This window comes from Periophthalmus magnuspinnatus, chromosome 7 (genome assembly GCF_009829125.3).
Source record: "Periophthalmus magnuspinnatus isolate fPerMag1 chromosome 7, fPerMag1.2.pri, whole genome shotgun sequence".
NCBI lineage: Eukaryota > Metazoa > Chordata > Actinopteri > Gobiiformes > Gobiidae > Periophthalmus > Periophthalmus magnuspinnatus.
Genome location: NC_047132.1, coordinates 1,866,423 through 1,891,344, shown reverse-complemented (window position 1 = coordinate 1,891,344; position 24,922 = coordinate 1,866,423). Strand labels below are relative to the sequence as shown.

General features: G+C 44.9%; 1 protein-coding gene across 1 annotated transcript in view; it reads left to right on the top strand.

The window, feature by feature from the left end:
• Positions 1-24,922, top strand: part of LOC117373734 (nephrocystin-4-like) — a 272,836-nt gene that overhangs the window by 101,364 nt on the left and 146,550 nt on the right. The window contains exons 11-12 of the mRNA XM_055223162.1: positions 9,306-9,358; positions 14,733-14,864. Coding sequence (XP_055079137.1) covers positions 9,306-9,358; positions 14,733-14,864 — 185 coding nt within the window. The remainder of the gene's footprint in view (positions 1-9,305; positions 9,359-14,732; positions 14,865-24,922) is intronic.

Below are 24,922 nucleotides of genomic sequence, written 5' to 3'. Positions count from 1 at the left end.
GTACATTTGCAGCTTTCTGGTAAAAAAAATGCCCAAGTCTAAGTTTCTGCTGCTTTCAGTAACCTCTGCAATTTCCAGTAGCTGATGATGTCACAAAAGTTTACTCAGATTCCAGCCAGTTGCTTCTAAATAAAAACACCTGGTTGCAGGGGCAGGGTTTGAAATGTGGATACATGTTAGGTGTCAGTCGTCCTTCAGATATCCAGGTGTGGTCCATAGTAAGCTGCCCAGTTTAGCACGTATTTGAAATGTAGTTGTGGGTGGATTTTAGATGCTTAGATGGCCACATGCTGAATATGAACTTAACATAGGAAAACCTATTTGTACAGGAGCCAGTACTGCAAAACTTACTATTATTTTTGGTATACATGCTAGGGTCATACAATCTTTAAAGCCGTTTCAGCTGTGAATATTTTAACTATTACATAACTTGTTTGTTTGAAGAGTTAAATTGGGTAATTTATTTGAAAGTTTAAAGACTCCAAAAGTTTCACTATATTTGCTAAATAAACTGAGGCTACACTAGCACTAATTAATGATGTAGTAATGTAGTCAGGATTCAGATCAGAGAGAGTCCTTTTAGGTTTAAACCAACTGGATTTCAGGATTGAAACTGGCAACCCAAATGAGAGGCTCATTCTGCTTTCTGACTTGATAATTGTCTTGAGAACCAAAACACCAAATTATAAAAAAAAAAAAAAAAAAATCCAAATAGGAAGTGAGCATGGACGAGTTTCTTGCTCCATCGACTGGTCTGCTGCTACCAGGCACGTCATTTTCGTCTTAAAAGATTCGTATTAACCCGCTCTACATGATTCTTTTGAGGCTTTTTTTATTTTTCATTTCGCTATTTGTGCTGTAGATGTCTGTGTAATCCCTCAGTCGTCCTGGCCTGATCCACAGTAAAAGCAAAATCTGTCAACTGGATAAAAAGTTGTAGGAGTGATGTTTCGCTGCTCATCCAAGTGGCTTCTTCAGTTCTGGTCAGATTACCGGTAGACACTGCCTTATATCTGAAGGGAGGAGCTAACTACAGTAAAACTGGAAACAGCTATTTGTTTTACACATGGCTAAGCATCTGCTCCCTGCCAAACCAGCGGAGCAGGTGGGAAGGGGTATTACCTTCAACAGCGTTGCTACTGATTGGCTCTGGTTGCTATAATACTCGCGGTTAGAATTCCAAATATGGAACTCTGCCCCAAATTCGCCCATATAACTGACTGCTTCATTTGGCTGGAGTGAGCCCTGTGGGTGTTGGCACACTTCCTTAGTCCATCTCTTTATACAGTCTATGGTCATGTCCAATGTTTTTGTAACTAAAGAATAAAGCAGGATTATAATTGTTATGAGATAAACATGTTCAAATCAAACAGAGCTTTTACTGATAGCCGGGGACACATTTAAGCAAGTTTATAAGATTAAAACTCAAAATCTTACATAGGGTTCCTTTAAGACTAAAATGTGGCAATTTAAAAGGATCAAAGATGTGCAATCTGTGATGTCTGACTGAACATAAATGCTGGATCTGCACATGTCTGCATCCTGTACCTCCCCTCTCCTCTTCACAGCCCCTCTCCACCGCTCCTCCTCTGCTGGTGTCGTAACGGTGCGGATAGGACCAAAGGATGCAGACCAGAGCAGTTTTAACAGTGTTTATTTACAGCGGTGAAAATGCAGTCTTTAAACAGGTCACAAGAGCAGGTACAGGAACCGGGGAGCGGGAGACGGGTCAGGCGGGTGCGGTGCAGGTAGAGGCGGGCAGGACAGGACCAGGACGGGGATGGAAGCAGGTGCGGTACCAGGGCAGGCGGATCAGACGAAGACCAGAGCGGGGAGCGGGTGACAAACCAGAGACCAGGACCGGACAGGAGACGAGACGAGCAGGAGACGAGACGAGCAGGAGACGAGACGAGCAGGAGACGAGACGAGCAGGAGACAAGACGAGCTGGAAGCGATACCGGGACTGGAACGTGGCGGCAGGAGCTGGGCGAGTAGAGGCAGGAATCTGGAGGGTGCATAAATCCAAATGAGCATTTGCCGGAAAGTACCATATAACAAAGCTTAGCAAGAAACATTCACGTTTTACACGCGGACGGTCTGGCACCGAGTGTAGACTGCCAAGCCTTCTTGTACTCAGCAGCAGGTGGTGGTGATTAGGCTGATGCACCCCAGGTGTGCACGGGAGGAGTCAGGCACTCCACCCAGCTCCAGACACACAGGTAGGGGAGGGGGAGAGAGCACGGGAGGACAGGGAAAACTGACATCATGACAGTACCCCCCCCCTAAGGTCCACCTCCTGGTGGACCCCCAGGCTTGTCAGGATGAGCGCGGTGGAAGTCTCTCACCATGTCGGGGTCCAGAATGCGTGCCCTGGGCACCCAGGATCGCTCCTCCGGACCGTAACCCTCCCAATCGACGAGGTACTGGAGGCCCCTACCACGGCGACGAACGTCAATCAGGCGGCGGACGGTGAACGCCGGGTGGCCGTCAATGACTCGGGCGGGCGGTGGGGGATCGGCCGGAGGGCACAGGTCGCTGGTCCGGACTGGTTTAACCTGGGAGACGTGAAAGGTCGGATGAATCCGGAGAGACGGGGGTAACTGGAGGCGCACCGCCGATGGATTTATGATCCTCATGATCTTAAACGGTCCCAGGAATCGGGGGGACAGCTTACGGGAGTCCGTCTTCAGCGGGACCGTCTTGGCGGAGAGCCAAACCATCTGGCCAGGTTGGTATACGGGCGCCGGGACACGGTGGCGATCGGCCGTCGCCTTAGTGCGCGCTCCAGCCCGAAGAAGGGCCGCCCTGGCCTTCTTCCAGATCCGGCGACAGCGCTGGAGATGGCGCTGAACAGACGGGACGGCGAGGTCCCTCTCCTCCGTGGGAAAGAGAGGGGGTTGATATCCCAGCGATGCCTCGAAGGGGGACATACCAGTGGCGGAACTCACGAGGGAGTTGTGAGCATACTCTATCCAGGGCAGGTGAGTACTCCAGGTCGCGGGGTTGGCGGAGGCTGTGCACCGTAGGGCCGACTCCAGGTCTTGGTTGGCCCGCTCCGTCTGCCCATTAGATTGTGGATGGAACCCGGACGTGAGGCTAACCGTGGCCCCCAAACCGTCGCAGAAAGACCGCCATACCTGAGAGGTGAATTGGGTCCCTCTGTCGGACACGATGTCCACCGGGATGCCGTGGAGTCGGAAGACATGACTGGTCAGCTGGTCGGCAGTTTCTTTGGCTGTGGGGAGCTTAGGCAGGGCAACGAAATGGGCGGCCTTGGAGAAGCGGTCCACAATGGTGAGAACCACCGTGTTCCCCTGGGAAGGGGGAAGGCCCGTCACGAAGTCCAAGGCGATGTGGGACCAAGGGCGACGAGGAACTGGGAGAGGATGCAAGAGACCAGAAGGGGGTGAGTGGGAGGCCTTGGCCCGAGCACATACCTGGCAGGCGGCGACATAAGCCCGGGTGTCTGTGTCCATCGTGGGCCACCAGAAGCGTCTCCTGAGGAGGGAGAGAGAGCGACCGGCACCAGGATGGCAGGCGAAACGGGAGGCATGGACCCACTGGAGCACCTGAGACCGGACAGAATCGGGAACAAACAGTTTACCTGGAGGGCCGTTACCTGGGTCGGGGTCGTTGGTCTGGGCCTCTCGGACGGTGTCCTCGATATCCCAATGGACCGCGGCCACCACACACGAGGAGGGAATAATTGTTTCTGCGGTGACCGGGCTATCCTCCAGGGCGAACTGGCGGGAGAGGGCATCGGGTTTGACGTTCCGAGATCCGGGGCGGTAGGTGAGGAGAAAGTTGAAGCGGCTGAAGAAGAGGGACCAACGAGCTTGACGGGGATTGAGGCGCCTGGCGGACTGGATGTACTCCAAGTTTTTATGGTCGGTCCAGACGATGAATGGTTGCTCCGCCCCTTCGAGCCAGTGGCGCCACTCCTCCAAGGCCAGCTTTACGGCAAGGAGCTCCCGATCCCCCACGTCATAATTGACCTCGGCCGAGGACAATCGCCGGGAAAAGAAGGCGCAGGGACAGAGGCGGTTGTGGGGGTCGAACCTCTGCGAAAGCACGGCCCCCACTCCCGAGTCGGAGGCGTCGACCTCCACGATGAATTGCCGTGAAGGGTCGGGCTGGTGCAGGATGGGAGCGGAGGTAAATAGTCTCTTAAGCTTCTCGAAGGCTGTCTGCGCCTCAGGAGACCAGGCAAACGGCAAAGCAGGAGAGGTGAGTTTAGTTAAGGGCGAGATAACCCTACTAAAATCCCGGATGAAACGTCTATAAAAATTGGCAAAGCCGATAAATCTCTGGAGCTGTCTCCGGCTGGTAGGAACGGGCCACTCAGTGACAGCCTGGATCTTTTCAGGGTCAGCTCTTACTTGGCCCCGCCCCACAATGAAGCCCAAAAAGCTGACCTCCTCTGCGTGAAACTCGCATTTCTCAGCTTTCACGAACAGTTTATTCTCGAGGAGGCGCTGGAGAACCTGGCGAACGTGCTGATGATGCTCCTGGGGGGACCGCGAGAAAATCAAGATGTCATCCAAGTAAACAAAGACGAATCGGTTAAGGAAATCACGGAGCACATCGTTGATGAGGGCTTGGAATACGGCAGGGGCGTTGGTGAGACCGAAGGGCATAACCAAGTATTCGAAATGTCCCAGGGGTGTCTTGAAGGCCGTCTTCCATTCGTCTCCCTCCCTGATGCGCACCAGGTGGTACGCATTCCGCAAATCCAACTTTGAGAAGATGGTCGCACCGTGGAGGGGCGTAAATGCCGAGTCCAGTAAGGGAAGCGGGTATTTATTCTTTACAGTTATATTGTTCAGACCCCGGTAATCAATGCAAGGCCGCAGGGATTTGTCCTTCTTAGCCACAAAGAAGAACCCCGCTCCCACGGGTGAAGTGGACGGGCGGATGATTCCGGCAGCCAGGGACCCACGGATATAGTCCTCCATTGACTCGCGTTCAGGTTTAGACAGGTTATATAGCCTGCTAGATGGTAGTGGGGCACCCGGCAGGAGGTCAATGGCGCAGTCATATGGACGGTGGGGCGGTAAAGAGAGGGCCTTGCTCTTGCTAAAAACCTCCCCCAGGTCGTGATATTCAGCAGGCACCGAGGACAGATTGGGGGTGTCTGGGGACGGATCAGCGACAGGAACGGACCTCCCGGCCGGAGGGAGGGCGGACCGAAGGCACTTGGCGTGGCAATCGGGACTCCAGCCCGAAACTCCGCCCCTGGCCCAATCGAAAACAGGGTTGTGGGCGCGTAGCCAGGGGTAACCAAGGACCAGAGGAGAAGCGGAGGAGGACAGGACATGAAACTGACGGTTCTCTTGGTGGTTGCCGGACAGAATCACGGTGACAGGTTCTGTGATGTGAGTGATGTGCCCCAGAAAACGTCCATTGAGCCCCTGGGCATTTAAGGGGCGTTCGAGGGGCTCCAGGTAGACCCCGAGCTGCTCCGCGACTTGGGCATCAATAAAGTCCCTCTCAGCCCCGGAGTCGATAAGGGCGGAAACGCATAAGGTCTCTGTGCGAACGCACAGGGTGGCGCTGAGCCGCAGTCTATTAGAAGAGTCCAGGATGTGTTGCTCGCCCACCAGTACTCCCAGTGCTACTGGTGGGCCCCCCCTTTTGGCCGAACTGGGCAAGTGACCACATAATGTCCGCGCTCACCGCAGTAGAGGCAAGCCCCGGCCAGACGACGCCTCCGTTGACGCTCCTCGGCCGACACAAGGGTCCTGTCGAGTTGCATGGGCTCATCCGGCGGGGGCGGGGCAGCGCGTGGCTCCGGCGGGACCGGTGACCGGCGTCTCTCTCGGCGACGAGCCCGTAGGCGGTTGTCTATACGGTGAGTGAGGGAGATGAGGGTCCGCAGGTCGGGGGGTTCGTCCCGGGAAACCAATTCATCTTTCAAAGTCTCGTTCAGGCCCCGCACAAACACAGCCCGCAGCGCGCTGTCCGTCCAGTCCAGCTCCGCCGCATGTGTCCAGAATTCAATGGAATAATCCGCTACCGTCCTGGAGCCCTGGCTGAGAGTCAATAACCGGGAGGCAGCATTGTCCTGGTAGTGCGGGTGGTCAAACACCAGCTTAAACGTGGACACAAATTCATTAAAATCCAGGCTATCCACAGACGTCTTCATTAGGCGCGCCTCTGCCCACTGGAGAGCTCTGCCCCGGAGTAATCCACATATATATCGGATCTTGGTGGCCCCCGAGCTGAAACGAGAAGGGCATTGCTGGAACATGAACTCGCACTGGAACAGGAATCCGCGACAGAGGTGAGGTTGTCCAGCATACGGCTCCGGATCCGTGCCTCTCGGCTCCGGGAGGCGTGGCGGCGCTCCGGCTGCAGCGGGCGGGGTGACGAGGAGCGCGGCCACCTGGTGGTTAAGCTGTGCCACCTGCTGGGACAATGTCTGATTTAGCTCCAATAGAGTCCGAATGGATTGTTCATGCTGACCCAGCACCGCCTCGGGGTGAGAGTGCGTGAGGCGGCGCGTCTGGTCCGGATCTGAGCCTGCTTGGTCCATAGTGGCCAGACCGTTCTGTCGTAACGGTGCGGATAGGACCAAAGGATGCAGACCAGAGCAGTTTTAACAGTGTTTATTTACAGCGGTGAAAATGCAGTCTTTAAACAGGTCACAAGAGCAGGTACAGGAACCGGGGAGCGGGAGACGGGTCAGGCGGGTGCGGTGCAGGTAGAGGCGGGCAGGACAGGACCAGGACGGGGATGGAAGCAGGTGCGGTACCAGGGCAGGCGGATCAGACGAAGACCAGAGCGGGGAGCGGGTGACAAACCAGAGACCAGGACCGGACAGGAGACGAGACGAGCAGGAGACGAGACGAGCAGGAGACGAGACGAGCAGGAGACGAGACGAGCAGGAGACAAGACGAGCTGGAAGCGATACCGGGACTGGAACGTGGCGGCAGGAGCTGGGCGAGTAGAGGCAGGAATCTGGAGGGTGCATAAATCCAAATGAGCATTTGCCGGAAAGTACCATATAACAAAGCTTAGCAAGAAACATTCACGTTTTACACGCGGACGGTCTGGCACCGAGTGTAGACTGCCAAGCCTTCTTGTACTCAGCAGCAGGTGGTGGTGATTAGGCTGATGCACCCCAGGTGTGCACGGGAGGAGTCAGGCACTCCACCCAGCTCCAGACACACAGGTAGGGGAGGGGGAGAGAGCACGGGAGGACAGGGAAAACTGACATCATGACAGCTGGGTGGACTTGGATGGATTTCACTGTAAATATTTGGAGTTTTCTTGCGTTTACTGCAGTCTGCTCACAGTTACTGTATTTTTCCATTGCCTAGAGATGCTGGCTGACTGCAAATCAGCTTAAAGCAGACCTATTATGCAAAATGGACTTTTCAGAGCTTTTAACCAGGTTATAGTTGTTTGCTCTCATCATTTGCAGTGATTCGTGCATGTTTGAGTAATCTGTATTTATTATTTATTTTCAAGTTGCCATATTGCTGAACAATCCCGTTGTCACTACCACCGGCATACGCCCACTGCTCTGTACTTACTTAATTTTCCAATTTTATTTTCTCAATCGGTGAAATGGTTAATATTCGGCAGTGTCACTTATCATTTTGGTACAAACGAAAGAAAACCTGCTGCTTGTTTATGTGATGTGTAGCTATCCTTAGAAGGGGCTGACAACTTCACGGCTCTTTGTTGTGATGACGTTTTTAACCTGTCAGACCACTCTTGTCCCAGTCAACAGCAGGACAAAGAATCTAATGGACACGAACGGGGGGACTACGAGGTATTCAGGTGCATCTAGTAATATAGCACAAGCACTAAAAGCACTTGCAGCGATGATTACTAACAAAAACATCTCATTTATGTAATTTTCATGCTATGAACTACATTACTCAGATGTTATTTGCTCTCTGCGGCACAAATGAACAGATTTAAGCTCTGGCAGTTTTCAGGTTTACGTATTGGATCAAAGCAATGCAACGGCATGTACAGTTGAAACTTGACGTTTACATACACTTTATAAAAAGACACACATGCTTTTTTTCTCACTGTCTGACATGAAATCAGACTAAACCTTTCCTGTTTTAGGACAGTTAGGATTACCAAAATTATTTCTATTTGCATTATTATTATTTCTATTAACATTTGAGTTAATTAGAGACACAAATGGCTCTGTTTCCCAAAGATGAACATGCTTTGGTCTAAAATGTGCAAATCAACCCAAGAACAAAAGAACTTGTGAAGATGCTGCTGAAGCTGGTAAGAGAGTGTCATTAACCACAGTGAAATGAGTGCTGGGTTGAAAGGCCACTCTGCCAGGAAGGAGCGGTTACTCCAAAAAAAAAAAAAAACTAAAATTGAACTGTTTGGCCATAATGAACATTGTTGCGTTTGGAGGAAAACGGCGGAAGCTTGCAAGCCTGAGAACACCATCCCAACTGTGAAATCCGGGGGTAAGCAACATCATGTTGTGGGTTTGTTTTGCTGCAGGAGGGACTGGTGCACTTCACAGAATAGATGGCATCATGAGGAAAGAACATTATATGGAAATACTGAAACAACGTGTCAAGACATCAGCCAGGAAGTTAAAGCTTGTTAAAGGTCTTCCAAATGAACAATGACCTGAAGCATACTGCCAAACTGGTTACAAAATGGCTTAACAATAACAAAGTCAATGTGTTGGAGTGGCCATCACAAAGCCCTGATCTCAGTCATGTTGAAAATTTATGGGCAGGTCTGAAAAAGCTTGTGTGAGCAAGCCGGCCTACAAACTTGGCTCAGTTACACCAGTTCTGTCAGGAGGAATGGGTCAAAATTCCTGACAACTATTTTGAGAAGCTTGTGGGAGGAAATCCAAAACATTTGACACAAGTCATACAGTTTAAAGGCAATGGTACCAAATACTAATGAAATGTATGTAAACTTCTGACTTTGAAGAAAGTAATGAAAAATTGGCTTAAAAAATCCTTCTGTCCTTATTCTGGCATTTAGCAGATACAAATAATTTTGATAATCTTAATTGACCTGAAACAGGGAAAGTTTAATCTGATTTCATGTCAGGCAGTGAGAAAAATAAGCATATGTAGTGTATGTAAACATCTAGTTTCAACTGTATGCTGAGGTTGAAGTTCAACATTCTCCAGTTTTTTGTCTATCCATGCTAAGAAAGCTGGTTTAAGGACAGGGGCTATACGATCAGACGATGCAAAGTTGTAGATTCGAATTTGACCCTGCGAGGTCTGAGTTCACTCATTCTTTGCACCTCACTTGGTATCCTGTGGTTAAACTGACCATTTTTGTGTTGTCAGGACGCAGGCTGGTGCAGGACGCCTCTCCTCCTGACTCTCCTCCAGGCCCAGGGGTAAGTGTCTCCCTCTGTCCCATCCACACAGAACACCAAAAGGCCAATTCTATACAATCAACACATGTCATTGTTTTATGAAGATGATTGAGGGTTCACTTCCTGCTCCAGTCTCCATGAAGTTAATGCTCTCCCTGAAATGTTCAAGAGGCATTGATCTTGTTTATCTTAGATTTATTCAATTACATGTGTTTTTATTGTTCATAAATAGCTTCTTTTTTTTTTTTTTTTACTGTCAGTGGAGCCGCATCTCCATAGAATTGACCGGAAAGCAATATCATCTCTGTGGAGACAAGAAGGTGGTGGACCTTTCCTTGTTTTCTGTGTGTGTGTTTGTGTGTGTGTGTGCGCGCAAATCTGTCTTATAAAAGCATTTTTAGCTCAAGAGAGACATAGCCTAAATATGCGTGATTATAATAACAGTCATCAGTGAACTCAACTTCAGGCATGTTGTTGAGGAAACCATAATGATTCAAAGCTCTACAAGTCAGTGTAGAAAAACAAAGGGCCTTAGCATTCACGCCAGACACAGTTCAGCACCCAAAGTGAAAGTACACATCGGCCTGTTGGATGTGACATTTGCTGTAAGTTTGTATAGACCTCATTGTGGCTTTCAGTGCCCTCCTCCTCTCCTCCTCTCCTTCTCTCCTTCTCTCCCTCCTCTCCTCCTGTCAGTCCTCTTCCTCCTCCTCCTGTCTCTCTCCTCTCCCTACTCCTCTCTCTCCTGTCGCTATTCTTCCTCCTCTCCCCCCTCTCCCCCCTCCCCTCCTCCTCTGCAGTTAAAACAAGAGGAGTCTTTTATAGAGCATCCCCCGAGGAAAAGCTTTGGTGGAATGTACAGGCACATTCATTAGCATCTTGGCTGCTGCTTTTGACACATTTTGTTCATTTGAGGATTGTCCAGAGCGCGGCTAAATCCTGGAGTGAAGTCGTGCCACCACCACACGGGCACTGGCACTGGCATTGGCTCCAGTCCTCCTGTGAACACCACACAGACATTTGTGTGCCCAGCCAGCTAAAGTCACTCCTCATACCTGTCAATGTGCAGCAGGTACAGCTTGAGCCCATTTAAACTTTGGAGCTGATGTCATCAACATTAGTGTGATGCTAAGTGCAGGCTCTGCTCTGTCTGAAGCTCTGTTACTCACGTTAGACTGAGTCTGAGGTCAAATGCGATGTTAAAACTTCCTCCAAATGTCCTGTTCAATAAAGACCGGGTAAGAAAATCTTTAAGATAAAAATAAAATTGCAGGTGCTGTACCTGATTTTTACCCTCTTAAAAATGTGAAAACCGAACTAGTTCATTGTAAAAGGTTTGCAGTGGTCCAGAGTTATTCCTCACGTAACTTATGCATTCCGAGCATCCTAATTATTCACCACGATGAGTTTGTAAGCACTTTTCAAAAGTGTCAGACAAGAGTCTTGCCGTAACATTAATGTTAACCGCAGCTAGCATGCTATTACACACTTCCTGATCCACACTTTATAATTAGATGCAGAAAGCACCGTGGACTTATTTTAAAATCAAGAACTGCTTATATTATATATCTGTATTAAAGCAAAACAAGTTTAAATTGGGTATATGCCCTTTTAAAATTAAAAGACATTCATAAAAATACACATTTACCTTATATTCAGTTATCTAATTGTCAATAATATTCCAATCCCCAGTAAAAGCATCTGGTTTGGAGCAGAGCTCAGACTTTGGCAGGATTTGATTATTTTTAAATTAAAGGTGCACTATGTAACTTTTCTGGTAGGCAGTTCGTCATCTGTTTGTCTTCATGTAGATGTTATTGCATTGATTGAACATTCCCAAAATGTGGCATTAAGCTTGTATATTTTGCATTTATTCAGTTACAGGTGTTATTTATTGCTAAAAATATCTTGAAAAACATGCATTTTTACAGAGACTTGTAACTGTCCTGGTGTTGTCACCTGCTTGTGTCCATGGAGATGCATATATTCAATATCATACTGTGAAACATTTTAGGCACATGTCCATCCAACAAACAGAAAAAAGAATTATGATCAATATGAGAAAGAATAAATAAATAAAAATAGTCGTTTTGCCCAGCTCTATTTAAAAGTACTTTTATGTGAGCTGATGTGTCTGCTCTGTGTAAATCCAGCCTGTTAGCTTAGCCGAGGCAGTGCACAAGTATCGACCGTGCTGAAGGCTAACAACACGCTGGTATTTAGCCGACATTTGTACTCTGTTTGACGTACTGCGCTGCCCCCATGCTAGCTTGTTGTGCTATCATGTTGTGTTAGCGTGCGGCGGGGTTGCCCTTTAGCCGGGGTTGTTTGGCAGACAAGACTGGCACAGACCAGTTCATTTTGTGCCAGACAAACCACTGCTTTGCCTCAGAACATGTACACTGTGAGCAAGTGTATTTTTAATTCAAATCACTGGTAATTACAACGTTAGCTGTAATGACATGAATATGGAGAACCGAGATGAGCTTGTCTCAGTGTGCTTCACTAAAATTGGCTCACCTGGCAAACAGATGCTGAGAAGGCCTTTAGAATAGTTCAAATTGGTTGTGTTCACATTATATCCAAACTTATCATCCACAAATGTTGAACTATTTCTGTTTGCTAAATGTCAGAATAATGAGAGAAGGATTTTTTTTTTTTTTTTTTTTACAATTTTCATTACATTAGATCATGGTTTTAAAAAAGTTGAAAGGCTGAAACACAAACTCCGCCCACAGCCACATTTCAAATAGAGCTGCAAAACTGGGTGGGATCTGGAGGACTAAAGAAGAGAGTGAGGGGTGGAGGGTATAAGGAACAGTGTGATTGGTATCCACACTCCAAACTCCGCCCCTGTAATCAGAAATTCCTGGCTGTAATCAGAGCAGTCCTGTGTGATGTCACCAACTACTCGAAATTGCAGAGGCCACCGAGGCATCAAACACTTAGATTTAGGCATTTTTGATCAGAAAGCTGCAAATGTACCTAATTTGCACTAAAATATAAAATGTGACTAGGAATAGATAACTGTGTATATGGTGTTTTAATAGCATTTAGTAGTGAAAAAAACTTTAATTTGACTTGAATCTATCAACACTTCTGTAATACTGTCTGAGACCCATTGAACTCCCTTGTACCATCTTTTCCTTGTACATTTTTGTGCATTTGTGAATCTGTCCAGTGCTTTCCAACAGTAACCCATCCAAATATCTGTTCTTTTTCTGATTTCTTCATATTTGAAATTTGTATGTCAGCTTGTGGTTGCTCCTGTCAGATCTTCAGCCTGGTCTGTCTCCTCCACAATCTATCACTCCTCACTCTCGCTCATTTTAGTTTTCTTTCTCTCCTCTTACCCTCCTCTCATTATCCTCTCCCCCCCCTTTTCATTTTCTCTCCCTCTTTCTCCATCCTTTCCCTTCTTTTTTTCTTTCTCCCTTTCTCTATCACCCATGTCTATCTTTTTCTCTTTATCCTACCCCACTCTCTATTTTTCCATCTCCCATCTCTCTTACTCTCTCTAGCTCTCTCTCCCTCTCCCATCTCTTTCCCACTCTCTTTCTATCATCTCTATATCTCCCATCCCTCTTACCCTGTTTCCCTCTTTCTCCTTCTCTGTCTTTCCTCTTTCTATCTCCCATCTCTTTCTCGCTCTAGCTCCCTCCCTCTCTATCCCCCATGTCTCTTTCTCTCTGTCTTTCTCACCCTTTCTCTATTTTCCCTCTCTGTCTCAGTTTTCTCTCTTTCTCTCTTGCTATCTCACCCTCTCTGTTTCTGATTCTCTCTGCTCTCTCTGCCCCCCTCTCTTTTTCTCCTCAGTCTCCTGCCTTGTCCTTCACTGCTCATATCCCTCCATCATTTAGCTGGTTCATATTGCAGTAAGTGTGTGGGCGGCTTGTGTTTTCACCATAATGAGCCGTCCTCGTGAGGAGAAACACATGTACTGTATGTACCACACAGGGACACACATGTTCAGCCCTGGATACACCTCAGGGACCGTGGATTTTTTAGTTCATAGTTTTACATTTCTCACTAAAGGGATTTAAAGTGCATGTTACAGGTTAGACTACTCATTTCACTAAAACAAAGTTAACATCATTATATGCAAAGTTTCTGCACCTTAGTTTTACTCTTAAAAACAGTAAACAGAACTGTCAAACTGTCAACTGGACAAAAATTGTTTTCGAGTGAAGATGTTCTGCTGCTCATGAATTTTTCTTTTACTATGGATCATGGACGACTGAGGGATTACGCAGACAGTAAACAGAACTAGTTCATTTTAAACGTTTGTAGCCTATGAATTCAATGCTTTCTAATTATTCAACAACTTTATAAGAGCTTTTCAAACTTTCAGAGACCGGAGCAGAGCTTTGCCATGACAGTAAAGCTAACATCAACTAGCATGCTAACTTACACCTGATTATTTGAAAATAATACTAGTACGGTGATCCCTCGTTCATTGCAGGGGTTAAGTTCTAAAAATAACCTGCAACAGGCAAAATGCGCAAAGTAGTGAGCTTTATTTTTTTTTTTTTTACAGTTATTCTATATGTTTTAAGGCTGTAAAACCCCTCACCACACACTTTATACACTTTTCTCACACAGGCATTAACATGTTCTTATATTTCTGTCATGTTTAATTAATTAATAAAAAATAAAGTGACTCTCATCAGGACGCAGAACACAATGCACATTCATACACTGTAAAAAAAAAAAAAAAAAAAAAAAAAAACATGAAAAATTGCACACAAGTTACTGATACTAAAAAAGTCAAATTCACAGGATAGAAATGAACCTTTGAATAGCTTTAGAATGATCTTGAGCTGTATCAGAACAAGTATAAGACACATAGACTAGCATGGACCACTTTGGAACCTACCTGGACAATTGTGGGCTTGCACAGATATACTCAGATGTTACCAAATACGACATGGTAACATAAAAGAAAGTACTATTATTTAATGTTGAAAATGGCATTCTATTGTTTAAAGAATGTTTTGTATTATTATTGTGGTATCAACATTTGTATCAAGTCAATTCCTCAGTATTGAAAATGAGTTTCAAATTTTAGTATCATGCCGACAGTGTTGATGGCATAGGGAGTGGTGTTTCATTTTAGAGCTCAACACAAGTGTGGATATTCAGGTTCATAGGAAAAAACAGAATACCGTGGATAAACCAGGAAGAACATGAAAACACTCAGAAAGGCCCCATGTGGTTAAGGACTTGACCCGTGGAGCTTGTGCTAACCACTCAGCCATGGTACAGCCATATAGAGATTGAATAGTGTGTGCTGTGATGGACTTGACTGTTTAATCTGTCTTTATTGTGCAGGACCTCAGTGGAGTGTATACTGTTGCAGACTATTGTTGACTAATTCTGCTCTTCTCTCTCACAGCTCTCCCTCTCTCAGCTGGCAGTGTTGTCGCGGTACCCAAGCATCACTCACTTTGGCTCCTCGTCACCATGGCAACCCTCCTCTCTGCTGCATCCGTCTCCGCTGGCGACAGCCCATCAGGTGCCACACATCGTAAGAGCCCGCCCCTGTACCCACCCACTCACTCCTCACAGCGGTTCACTGAGGGCACTTGACCACAGCAGCCCCGGGATCTGGCCAAGGGCCCCAAGCAAAGGGCCCTCTCATAGAAACATCCTTGCATAGACACACCCTCGCATTAGGGACAATAACCAAACTATTATGCTATTGTATCATCAGAACTCTCATAATATCGTATGCCATCACAATATATCGAAAAGAGATGCACTACGTAATTTTTCTAGAGGAGGTCCACCACCTGCTTGTTTCCATGTTATTGCCTTGCCTTGAGTGTTCCACAGCATGGCATTAAATGTATCTATCTCCATGAAGACAAGATGCCACCAGGCCAAGTTATAGGCCAGATCTGTGGAGAGGCTAGCCTGTTCAGTTTTAAGGCATGTTTTTCATGCTAACAACAAAAACTCATGAAAATGCAACAGATAATGCACATGTCATTCAGTGGAACATTTCACCCTCCACCAGAAAAGTTACATAGTGCATCTTTAAATTAATAAGTACAATGGCTAAAAAACAGGAGCTACATATACAATGATCCTGTTTCAGTGCAGACTCACATAGACCGGCCCTCACACAGATGGGCCCTCACACAGAAATAGATATACTCTCTCACATAAATGGGCCCTAACAGAGACGGGTCCTCACATAGAGGCCCTCACGCATAGACAGGCCCTCACATAGACATGGCCTCGCACACTGACGAGACACACTGAAGGCCCTTACACATAGATCAGTCCTCAAATATAGACGGCCTCATATAGACTGGTCCTCACACACTGATGGGCCCTCACACATAGACAGGCCCTCACACACAGAGGAGTCCTCAAACATAGACTGGTCCTCACACATAGACAGGCCCTCACACATAGACAGGCCCTCACACATAGACGAGTCCTCACACATAGACGAGTCCTCACACATAGACGAGTCCTCACACATAGAAAGGCCCTCACACATAGACAAGTCCTCACACATAGACAGGCCCTCACACATAGACAGGCCCTCACACATAGACAGGCCCTCACACATAGACAGGCCCTCACACATAGACGAGTCCTCACACATAGAAAGGCCCTCACACATAGACGAGTCCTCACACATAGACAGGCCCTCACACATCGACGGCCTCACATATACAGGCCCAGACAGACAGTTTATTTGATTAGTGTCAGATACACACAGATCAGCCTCTGCTCAGCTGTGTTTGTGCTGCTGTAGGAGGAGAGCGCAGGTGGACCTCACATAGATGGGCCCTCACATAGATGGGCCCTCACAAAGATGGGCCCTCACATACAGGCCTATCAAAGTGCTAGACTATAGTCATTATTCATTCTTTCCACTCTTGATGGTGCTATTCTAGCCACAGCTGACAGACTGACAGAAGTGAGGCTGCCAATTTGGGCCATCATCCCCACCAAGTTGTCTTGTTTCACTCTTGGTAGTATGCTGAGTGGTGCTCTTTCCTAACAAGAAAGTTCTGGGTTTTCCCTGTGCCTTTGTGGGTTACCTCCATCAAGACAAAACATGCACAATAGTTCAAATCCACCAGCTAAGGTTGTTCTGACTAGGACTAGCACAAGATCTGGACATGGGTCCCTGGGCACACTATGTCGCCTACTGCTCCTGACAGGTTTGACCCAGCGAATTGAAGGATGAGTCAAATGCAGTGGACAAATTTCTCTATGGTGACAATAAAGGCTAACCTTAAGTTCAACTTATATGAGTCCAAGTAATCATGCATATCCACTACTGAGTACTATTCACCTCTGCTTCCAATCATATATTCCTTTTGACTTTCAGCTACTGTTTAATGCATTATTTAAACTACTTTGCACTCTATGATGGCAACAATGACATTTTGTATAAATTGGTCTGGATTACTTTTACCATTTTTACAATGTTTACATAGCCTTGGTATTTTATGTTTTATAAGCTAAGATATATGAAAAATAATTTTAAATTTATGCAGTGCACATTATGGGACTGGTAAGTGATGATGTCATCAGTTTGACTTTGGTCCAATGGAATTCCAGCCTCATTCTCTATAATGACATTTTGGCATATCTTACTCTGCTTCAGGGGTTGTAAAGTTGTTTTCAAATTTAAAACTGCTCAAAAGTGATGAGTGTTCTCTGGTTTCAGTCATTAGATTTGAGCACTTTGGTTTTTCAGTGTACAATAACAGAAAGTGAAACCACAATGCTCTAAAGTAGGAAGCAGAAGCACAGAGCTTATTAGGGTTTCCTCTGGAGTTGCTTTTCATAAGTTATCAAATGATTTTTAACATTATTATTCTAGGCCTGAGAATGCTAAAACAAACCATTTGATTTGAAAAAATAGTTACTCCTACTGATATAAACGAGTGTGAAGCAATTTGTGTCCCCTGGTATGTCTTTATTCATCAGGAGGCTCAGGCTAATGCTGTGTTCATGTTGTCCTCCAGAACTCAGAGTTCTGAGTTCTGAGCTTTCACAATTCTAACCAGTAACTTTTTGTTGTTGTTAGCCTTCTCAAAGGCTAAATGTTATTAGTTAACATTACATCTGTGTTCATTAAACACTATTGTTGAATTTTTTGGAGCTTTCCACCATATTATAATGTTGTTTCCTCATCAAAAACATGGCTGAAGAGGTTTTATGTCACCCATGCATGTTTGCGTAATCTAGCGATCTCTCCTGAACCCTACGTGCTGTTAGCAGTATGAGCCTTTCCGCCCACAAGCCTATGTAACCCATGCTCCCACATTGCAGTTCTCCATAAATATAGAAAAGCAGGATACAAAACAAACTACAACTTTGCAAACCTGATGTGATGTGCAGTAGTTTAATTTGTGGGACGTATGTGGATTGTGTTGTGATAGTGCTCTGAAGGGGGAGTGACACGGATAGCAAAGGGAGAGGAAACTCAAAAGCGTCAAAAACAAAAGTGAAACTAATGAAATATGTTAATATGTTCTTTTCAGAGAATATAGCATTTTCAAAACAATAAAAGGCAATATGGTGATCTAAATATGTATGCAATACCACGTCTCCACAAAGCAGGTGACATCAGGTATGGGAATCAGGCAGCTCGTTTTGATTCGAGTTCCCGACTTGTTTTTCTGACTTGTGCCGTGTTCATGTGCATTTTTCATCTCAGAAAAACATTTTCCCGAGTTCCTAAGAACCACATAAATGCAGCATAAGTCCCTGTTTGTGCTGTTTGTGTCTTTGGAGCTCAGAGCGTTTAGACCCGACCAGCTGTCATGATGCCACACTGAACAGTCCCACCAGCCTCAGAGCTGTTCTAAAGCTGTAGATGAGACTGCAGAGGCTGGCTGGTCCCCTGACACTACGGGATACTCAGTGGAGCGTGTACATGTGATATCCGTGTGCGGCGGCTGTGTGCGCGGTGCCGGTTGCCGCGGGAGATGAGAGGAAGCTCTGGTGCTGATGTTGTAATGTGCTGAATAATGCTGCTGACGTAAAGATGCTCCGTGCCCCTCCCACACTGGGCACAGGCCTACAACTCAGCTCTCCACAGTGCAACATGGACACCACACACATTGGGACCATGTGTGCGCACTCACTTGCTGTGTAGTAAAGACCATTTCAGCAAATATGAGAATGAGTCTTCTGAAGGTGAATAGACTTAAAAACATGGAGGGCCTTCATGGAATACCACCAGAAAATGACAAGAGGTGCAGTTTGAGCTTTGGATAGAGTGACTAGATATGCAGGGTTACCCATTGTTCTCTCCTATTTTTTACCAGTGACCCCAACATCCTTCTCCTACCTGACAAGCTACTGATGACAAAACATCATAAAATGATTAAAAGCAAAAACTAGAAATTGGCCTATCACGGATCTTTTGACATTTTTCATTCTTTGACATAAACCTTTGTTCAGTAAGCATTGACATGGTGAAGCTTTTATAGAGTTTCTGTGTGTGTGATTAATATGGGCAATGTGGGTGAAGTGTCTTGTCCAGGGACACAGTGACAACATAATAATGCCTTGGTCTTATATAATGCTTTTTCAGACAGTCAATTTTGTGTGTTATTCATTCATTTTATACATGGGGCACATTGATGGTAATCTGCAACATCTGACCACCGTGAGTCTCTCACAAACCACAGTGATACATAGGAAATGGACACTCTACCAGTGGCATGGTCATATAGACACAAAACTAAAAGCTATTGGTGGGTTTCAAATTCTAGAAAGTGAAAGTCACTCTCAGTTGGTGGGCAGGGGCCAGTTTTCCCAATTGATTACATTGTAGAGCTTGAAAGATCCACTTTGTGCCCATGTTCACTTCCTATTTGGAACGCGGAGGCTAGCAGGTTAGCTATGTCCATGTATATACACAGTCAATGGTGCCTCCGAAGCAGAAAGAGACCGCACTCCCACCGCACTCCCCCACACAACCCTCCACCGCCCAGCCACATTTCATGCTCCACATCCACACATGGCTTAAGCTGTGAATCATCTAATCCTGGAAGTGTAGATGGGGCTTACTGTACCGAGCTCTGAAGACGCGGACACAATGCAGCCAAAATAGACTCGATTCAATTTGTGTGGAAGTGTGTGGAGGAAGAGGAGCCGTCAGCACGCGTCAGGCCGCCTCCTATAGAAATGACATCACGGGATCTCCACTCTCAGACAGTTAGCGAGGAACTGCACCAGCATTCTCAGATAAAGCTTCAAGAACAGCCAGAGATCAACACATCATTAAGCAGAAGATTTGAATATGGTCCAATATGAATGAATATCACAAAGTTTTAGCCTGGTTTATTACAGGATAGGGCTGCAAGAGTGATCGCAATCAAATCAAAATCACAGTTTGAATGAACGCACTTAGCAAATCGCAAAGGCTGCCATTTTTCTAATACCGTTATTTCATCCACAAACAACAAAATCTCCTGTCTTAGTTCATATTTGTCTTTTTTGTCAATTCTCCGGGGCATGTTTAAAATGTGAACTCTGTAAATTGCAAATCTAATTGCAATCGCTACACTTGTCAGAAAAATCACAATTCGATTTTTTTTCTTTCCAAACTGCTCAGCCCTAGTACAAAGGAGATAAAGATTTCCAGACTGCAGAATAGCTTCATAGTGGTTAAGTAGTTAGCTAGCGCTCTCTCCTCACAGCAAGGAGGACAGTGTGGGGACTTTGTGTGGAGTTTGCATGTTCTCCCATTGTCTGTCCCCATTGTCCCATTGTCCCATTTTCCTCTAGGGTTTCATGATACTAACATTTGAAACCCGATTTTGATACTAAGCAATACTTGATACTCAACACTGACTCCGATGCCGCAGTGATAGTAAAAATACTTTCTATTTAGAAAAGTGATTTTCAACACTAAATAGTAGTACTTTCTTTTATATTCCCATGTGGCCTTATATCTGCGTCCATGGGCATATACTAGTTCATGTTGTCTTATATTTGTTCTGTTACAGCTCAAGATCATTCAGGAAAGGCTCATTTCTATCCTATGAATGTGACTTTTTTTGGTATCGATACCTGCTCAAATTAGTATCCTGGGAATTCAGGAGCTGCATTAAATAGTAATATGTGGTAACATCCTTTTCACATTCATGTCTGTTTTTAATACAGTACCACCTGAGGGGTCAAAGGTCAGGGGCCCTCGATGTTGGTTTTCAGCATAAATTTGCATAAAAACAATAAAGTTTATCAGTTTGAACATTAAATATCATGTCTTTGTAGTTTATTCAGCTCTATATAGGTTGAAAAGGATCATTGTATTCTTCATTTTTTTTTAAGTTTTACATAGCGTCCCAACTCCATTGGAATTAGGGTTGTACACGTATCTATGGTGGAATGTTCAGCAGTGACCACTCAAGAAAAAAAATACAAAATGGATTTAAACAACACATTTGTTGTGATCAATAGGAGCTCATCTCTTGTAGTTCTAACTAAGTCAGTTCTTCTGGTCAGATTGTGTTAACACAAAGCTCAGATTAAAGTTTAAATTGAGATTCAGACAGAGCAGTATCTAAAGTTTGCATCACTCCCCAAGGGAGTGTTGATGACATCAGCTGCATAGTATCAGTATTCACCTTATTCTAGAAGTTGCCGTGGGCACCGCTGTTTTCACTGGGGTTGTATTATTTTCCATGGGGCTGCCGATCTTGACAGCAAATAAGTTCTATACAGATTACAGAGCCGTTTTAAAGCCTCCCAGGGAACCGGTGCAGTGTTGAATTGTTGGTTACATGAATATTGAACATTTTACATAAATCAACCTACTTTATATCATAATTTAGCTGCAAAACATTTCTCAAATTCTCCATTGAAATGAATGTGCCACCACAAAGAAAGCAAAGGTCGGTATACAAATATGGCTTTTCTATGTAGAGTTGCATGTTCTTCCTGTGTATTAATTATTTTTTGTCTGGGTGCTCACATCATTCTAACACTTTCTCAAGTAGACTTAGGTTCTTGTGACCATGGCAGCATATGTGGAGAAGGATCTGTTTGTGTCCCTGCTAATGACTGGCTTATTAATATCAAAGGATGGGGCCAATGCATTGAATCTGATGCTATAGACCTGCCTTTGAGCTTTCAAATTTAGCCCTGTATCTGAAGTTTCAACCAATTTCAGTGTCTCAACAAAAAACATTTTTAAAGATCCCATATTAAGCAAAATTGGCAGTTGTGAACTTTAAGCCATGTTATAATGTTACCTCATCAAAAAGTTGTTTTGTTTTATTCACGCATGTTTGAGTATCTCTTTATTGTTAGTCTGTCTACATCTCCAAAGCTCAAAATGCTCTGTTTCACCTTGTGATGTTGTGTAGAGGTAGTTTAAGTTAACAGCTACCTTTTATCTTTATGTCAGTAAGGATCAGAGCTGAATCAATTCTAGAGCTGAAATTATGATTACAGTGAAGGTGTATGGAGTTTAAAAACACAGTGGAGCAGTTGGTGTACCGCATGACATCACCAGGTGGAAAAGAGTGTTTTCTGTTTGAGAAAAGAACTCATGCGGGGTTTGTGTTAAACATATCTGAATGAAATAAAACACAACTCCAGGTCTGTTTTTGATGAGGAAACAACATTATAACATAGATCAGAAAAAGTAATATGGGCCCTTTAATGTCTTAGCATGTGGTAGTGCTGCGCAATTAATAACTGGTGTAATGACACATACATTATGTAACTTTTCTGGTGTAGGGTTTGCCATCTGCTTGTCTCTGTGGAGATTCTCCATAGAGACGAGCAGGTGACATTTTGTCCTGAGGGCTGCTACTCACCTCAAAGTGCCCTTATGACCCCACCTGTTGAGCTGCACTGAGACTTCTGTTTTAGCTTTTATTATGGTATTTTCCTGCTCAGTGTGCTTAAATTGCCCCTCGGGGACAAGTAAAGTCATATTGATTAACTGATTGGTCATAAGGTCAGATTTGTAGAGAGGCAGCCCCGTTTATAATATTTTTTTAAAATCTGCATATCTGCAACACCTGTGCAAGATGCAAGATGGATATGTTTAATGCCATACTGCAGAACATTCCAAGCAAAGCAATATCATCCTTTTGAAGACAAGCAGGTATCCTCAATGAGAAAAGTTTGTGTCGTGGACTTTTAATGATGACCAGCAGCTTGTGTTATTTAAAGGACAGAACTTAAGGACTATTGGATTCTGTGACATGAAACTGCCCTCACACTGGATCTGATGACTACTTGTTGAGTTGCACTGAGACTTTTGTTTGAGTTTTCTATTATTATTGTAATTTACTGCTCAGTGTGCTTATGTTACCCCTCGGGGACAAATAAAGTGATATTGATTGATTTAAAAAATGTAACAAAAATGTCTGCTGGCCTTATCTGATAAACAGATATCCAAAATGTCATTTTAATGTTCTCTTTGTTCAAAGTTTTGCAAAGGAGACACTAGTGCATGACGCTCCTCGCACCCTGTGGATGTGGCGTCCCGACAGCTCTCAGCTCCACTGGATCATGTACATTTTCATTAGGAGCCTCGTCTTTGCTCACACTGATAATTAGTGCCTGACACGAGGTAAATGTTTAGCCTCGATGTAAAACCACTCATTAAGTCGACTAATTGACTGGAGCTGTCAGCCTCACAGCTTTATTGTCCACACAAGGGGAGCGAGGAGTGCACGGTGGTGATGGTGCTGAGGCTCTGTGGGCTGTACCAGGCCCAGCAGTGGAGTGTTTACAGATTGATTTACAAATGTGACAATTCTGCTGGGACAATTCTGAGAAGCTAGTTCCAAAAAGCACTGCTACAGTTATGGAAAAAAGGTTAAAGCAAATAATACAAAAATAGTGAAGCCAAAATTGTGAACTGAATTCCACAAATATAAATGATGTCATCTTGACCGCATCACTGCAGACGCTGCACCGATCATCCCGTCAATCTCACGCTCCATCCATCCCTCACTCGTGAACAAGACCCCGAGATACTTGAACTCCTCCATTTGAAGCAGAGACTCTCCACCACCCGGAGAGGGCAAGCCACCTTTTTCTGTATTTTTTTTTGTATTTTGACAGTTGACATATTAGAGGGAAAACATTGGTTTTCATAACACCTGTTACTATTCCAGTCATGTTGGTTGAGAAAGTCCTCAGCAGCTTGAGGCCCAAGGTATTTTCTTCCCTCATTGTGGTGGTACTTTATTGTACCAAACATCCCCACTTGGCCTGGGAATTGAACCCAGGATCCTCTTGTTGTAAAGTGAGAGTGCTAGCCTCAGCCACCCTGTTTGTTTTGATGCAGACAGCACTGCACAACTTTAGACCAAATGATCTCTTTTTTATTCAAAGGTGTGCTGCTCACCTGGGCCACTTCATTAGAGGAAAACATAAAACATAATCATGTCCTGAGCACAAGTGATTAGACTATAAACACCCTGTTAGCGGAGTGATGCTGCATGCTAATGATGCGTTCACTTAGTACTGCTATAGTCTAGCCTCAGACAGACTGGCCCCCGCTCTGCTCTGCCCTCTGGCTCCGTCTGGCCTCCCTCCACAGCTCTCTCAGGTTCAAGGTGGTAAACTGATGGATGTGAGGGATCCATCCGTAGACTGTATATATAAATAGACATGGCTAACTCACTAGCTAGGAAGTGAGCATGGGCGCGTTTCTGGCCCCATTGCCTCTGGCTCTGTAATTGCTTACTTTGAAGACGCCATTTTGCTGATCAAATTTTATTTTCTTAATCGGTCATACACGTAGGATTCGGCAGCATAACGTAGACATTTTAGTAAAGAGAATCGGGTTACTCGCTAGCATGCTCTGCAGCTATCAATAGGAGAAGTCGACAGTTGAACGTCTCTTTATTGAAATGACGTTTACGGTGTCATCAGATCATATTGGGCACTGCAGTTTTCAAACACAGAAGTCAGTGGACTTGTTTCTTTTATTAAGTCATTATAGATAAAAATTGCAATTTATTTAATAAAATATAATATACAATATCAAACATCCACGGGTGTCATAGATTATAACTATATAACAGACACAAGCACAATAGGTCTTCTTTAATGACAATTGCAATACAAAGTGCTCTCCCTGTTTGCACTAGGAGTACATTAGTCAGAATGTGGCCGCTGGCACTGGATGTACAGTATATTATTATTAGGGGTGTGCAAAAATATCAATATATCATATTGTTTATTTTAATGATACAGTATCGGTATCCTGGGCTGCCATATCGATGTATTGCCATGTATATTTTTGTATATTTTACCAAATTATTTTGTCACAGAGCTACAATTGTGTGGCACGCTTAGAGGAAAGAAACTTGTTTATGTAATACATTTGGTCTGTTTTGATTATTAAAATAGGTCTATTTCATATTAACTCTGGTTTAACAAAGACTTTTAGTACCACAGTTGTGATTTAGTAAATATGTTGTGATCCTTTAGAGGAGTTAAACTGCACGTGCCCCTGTCTAAATCCCTCCCCAAAATTCAGCGTTTCTCCCTTCTTCAAGGGTAATGTGAAACTGAGATGGTTAGTCCCTTTGGTGACAGTCAATAGTCATTATTCAAAATTCATTA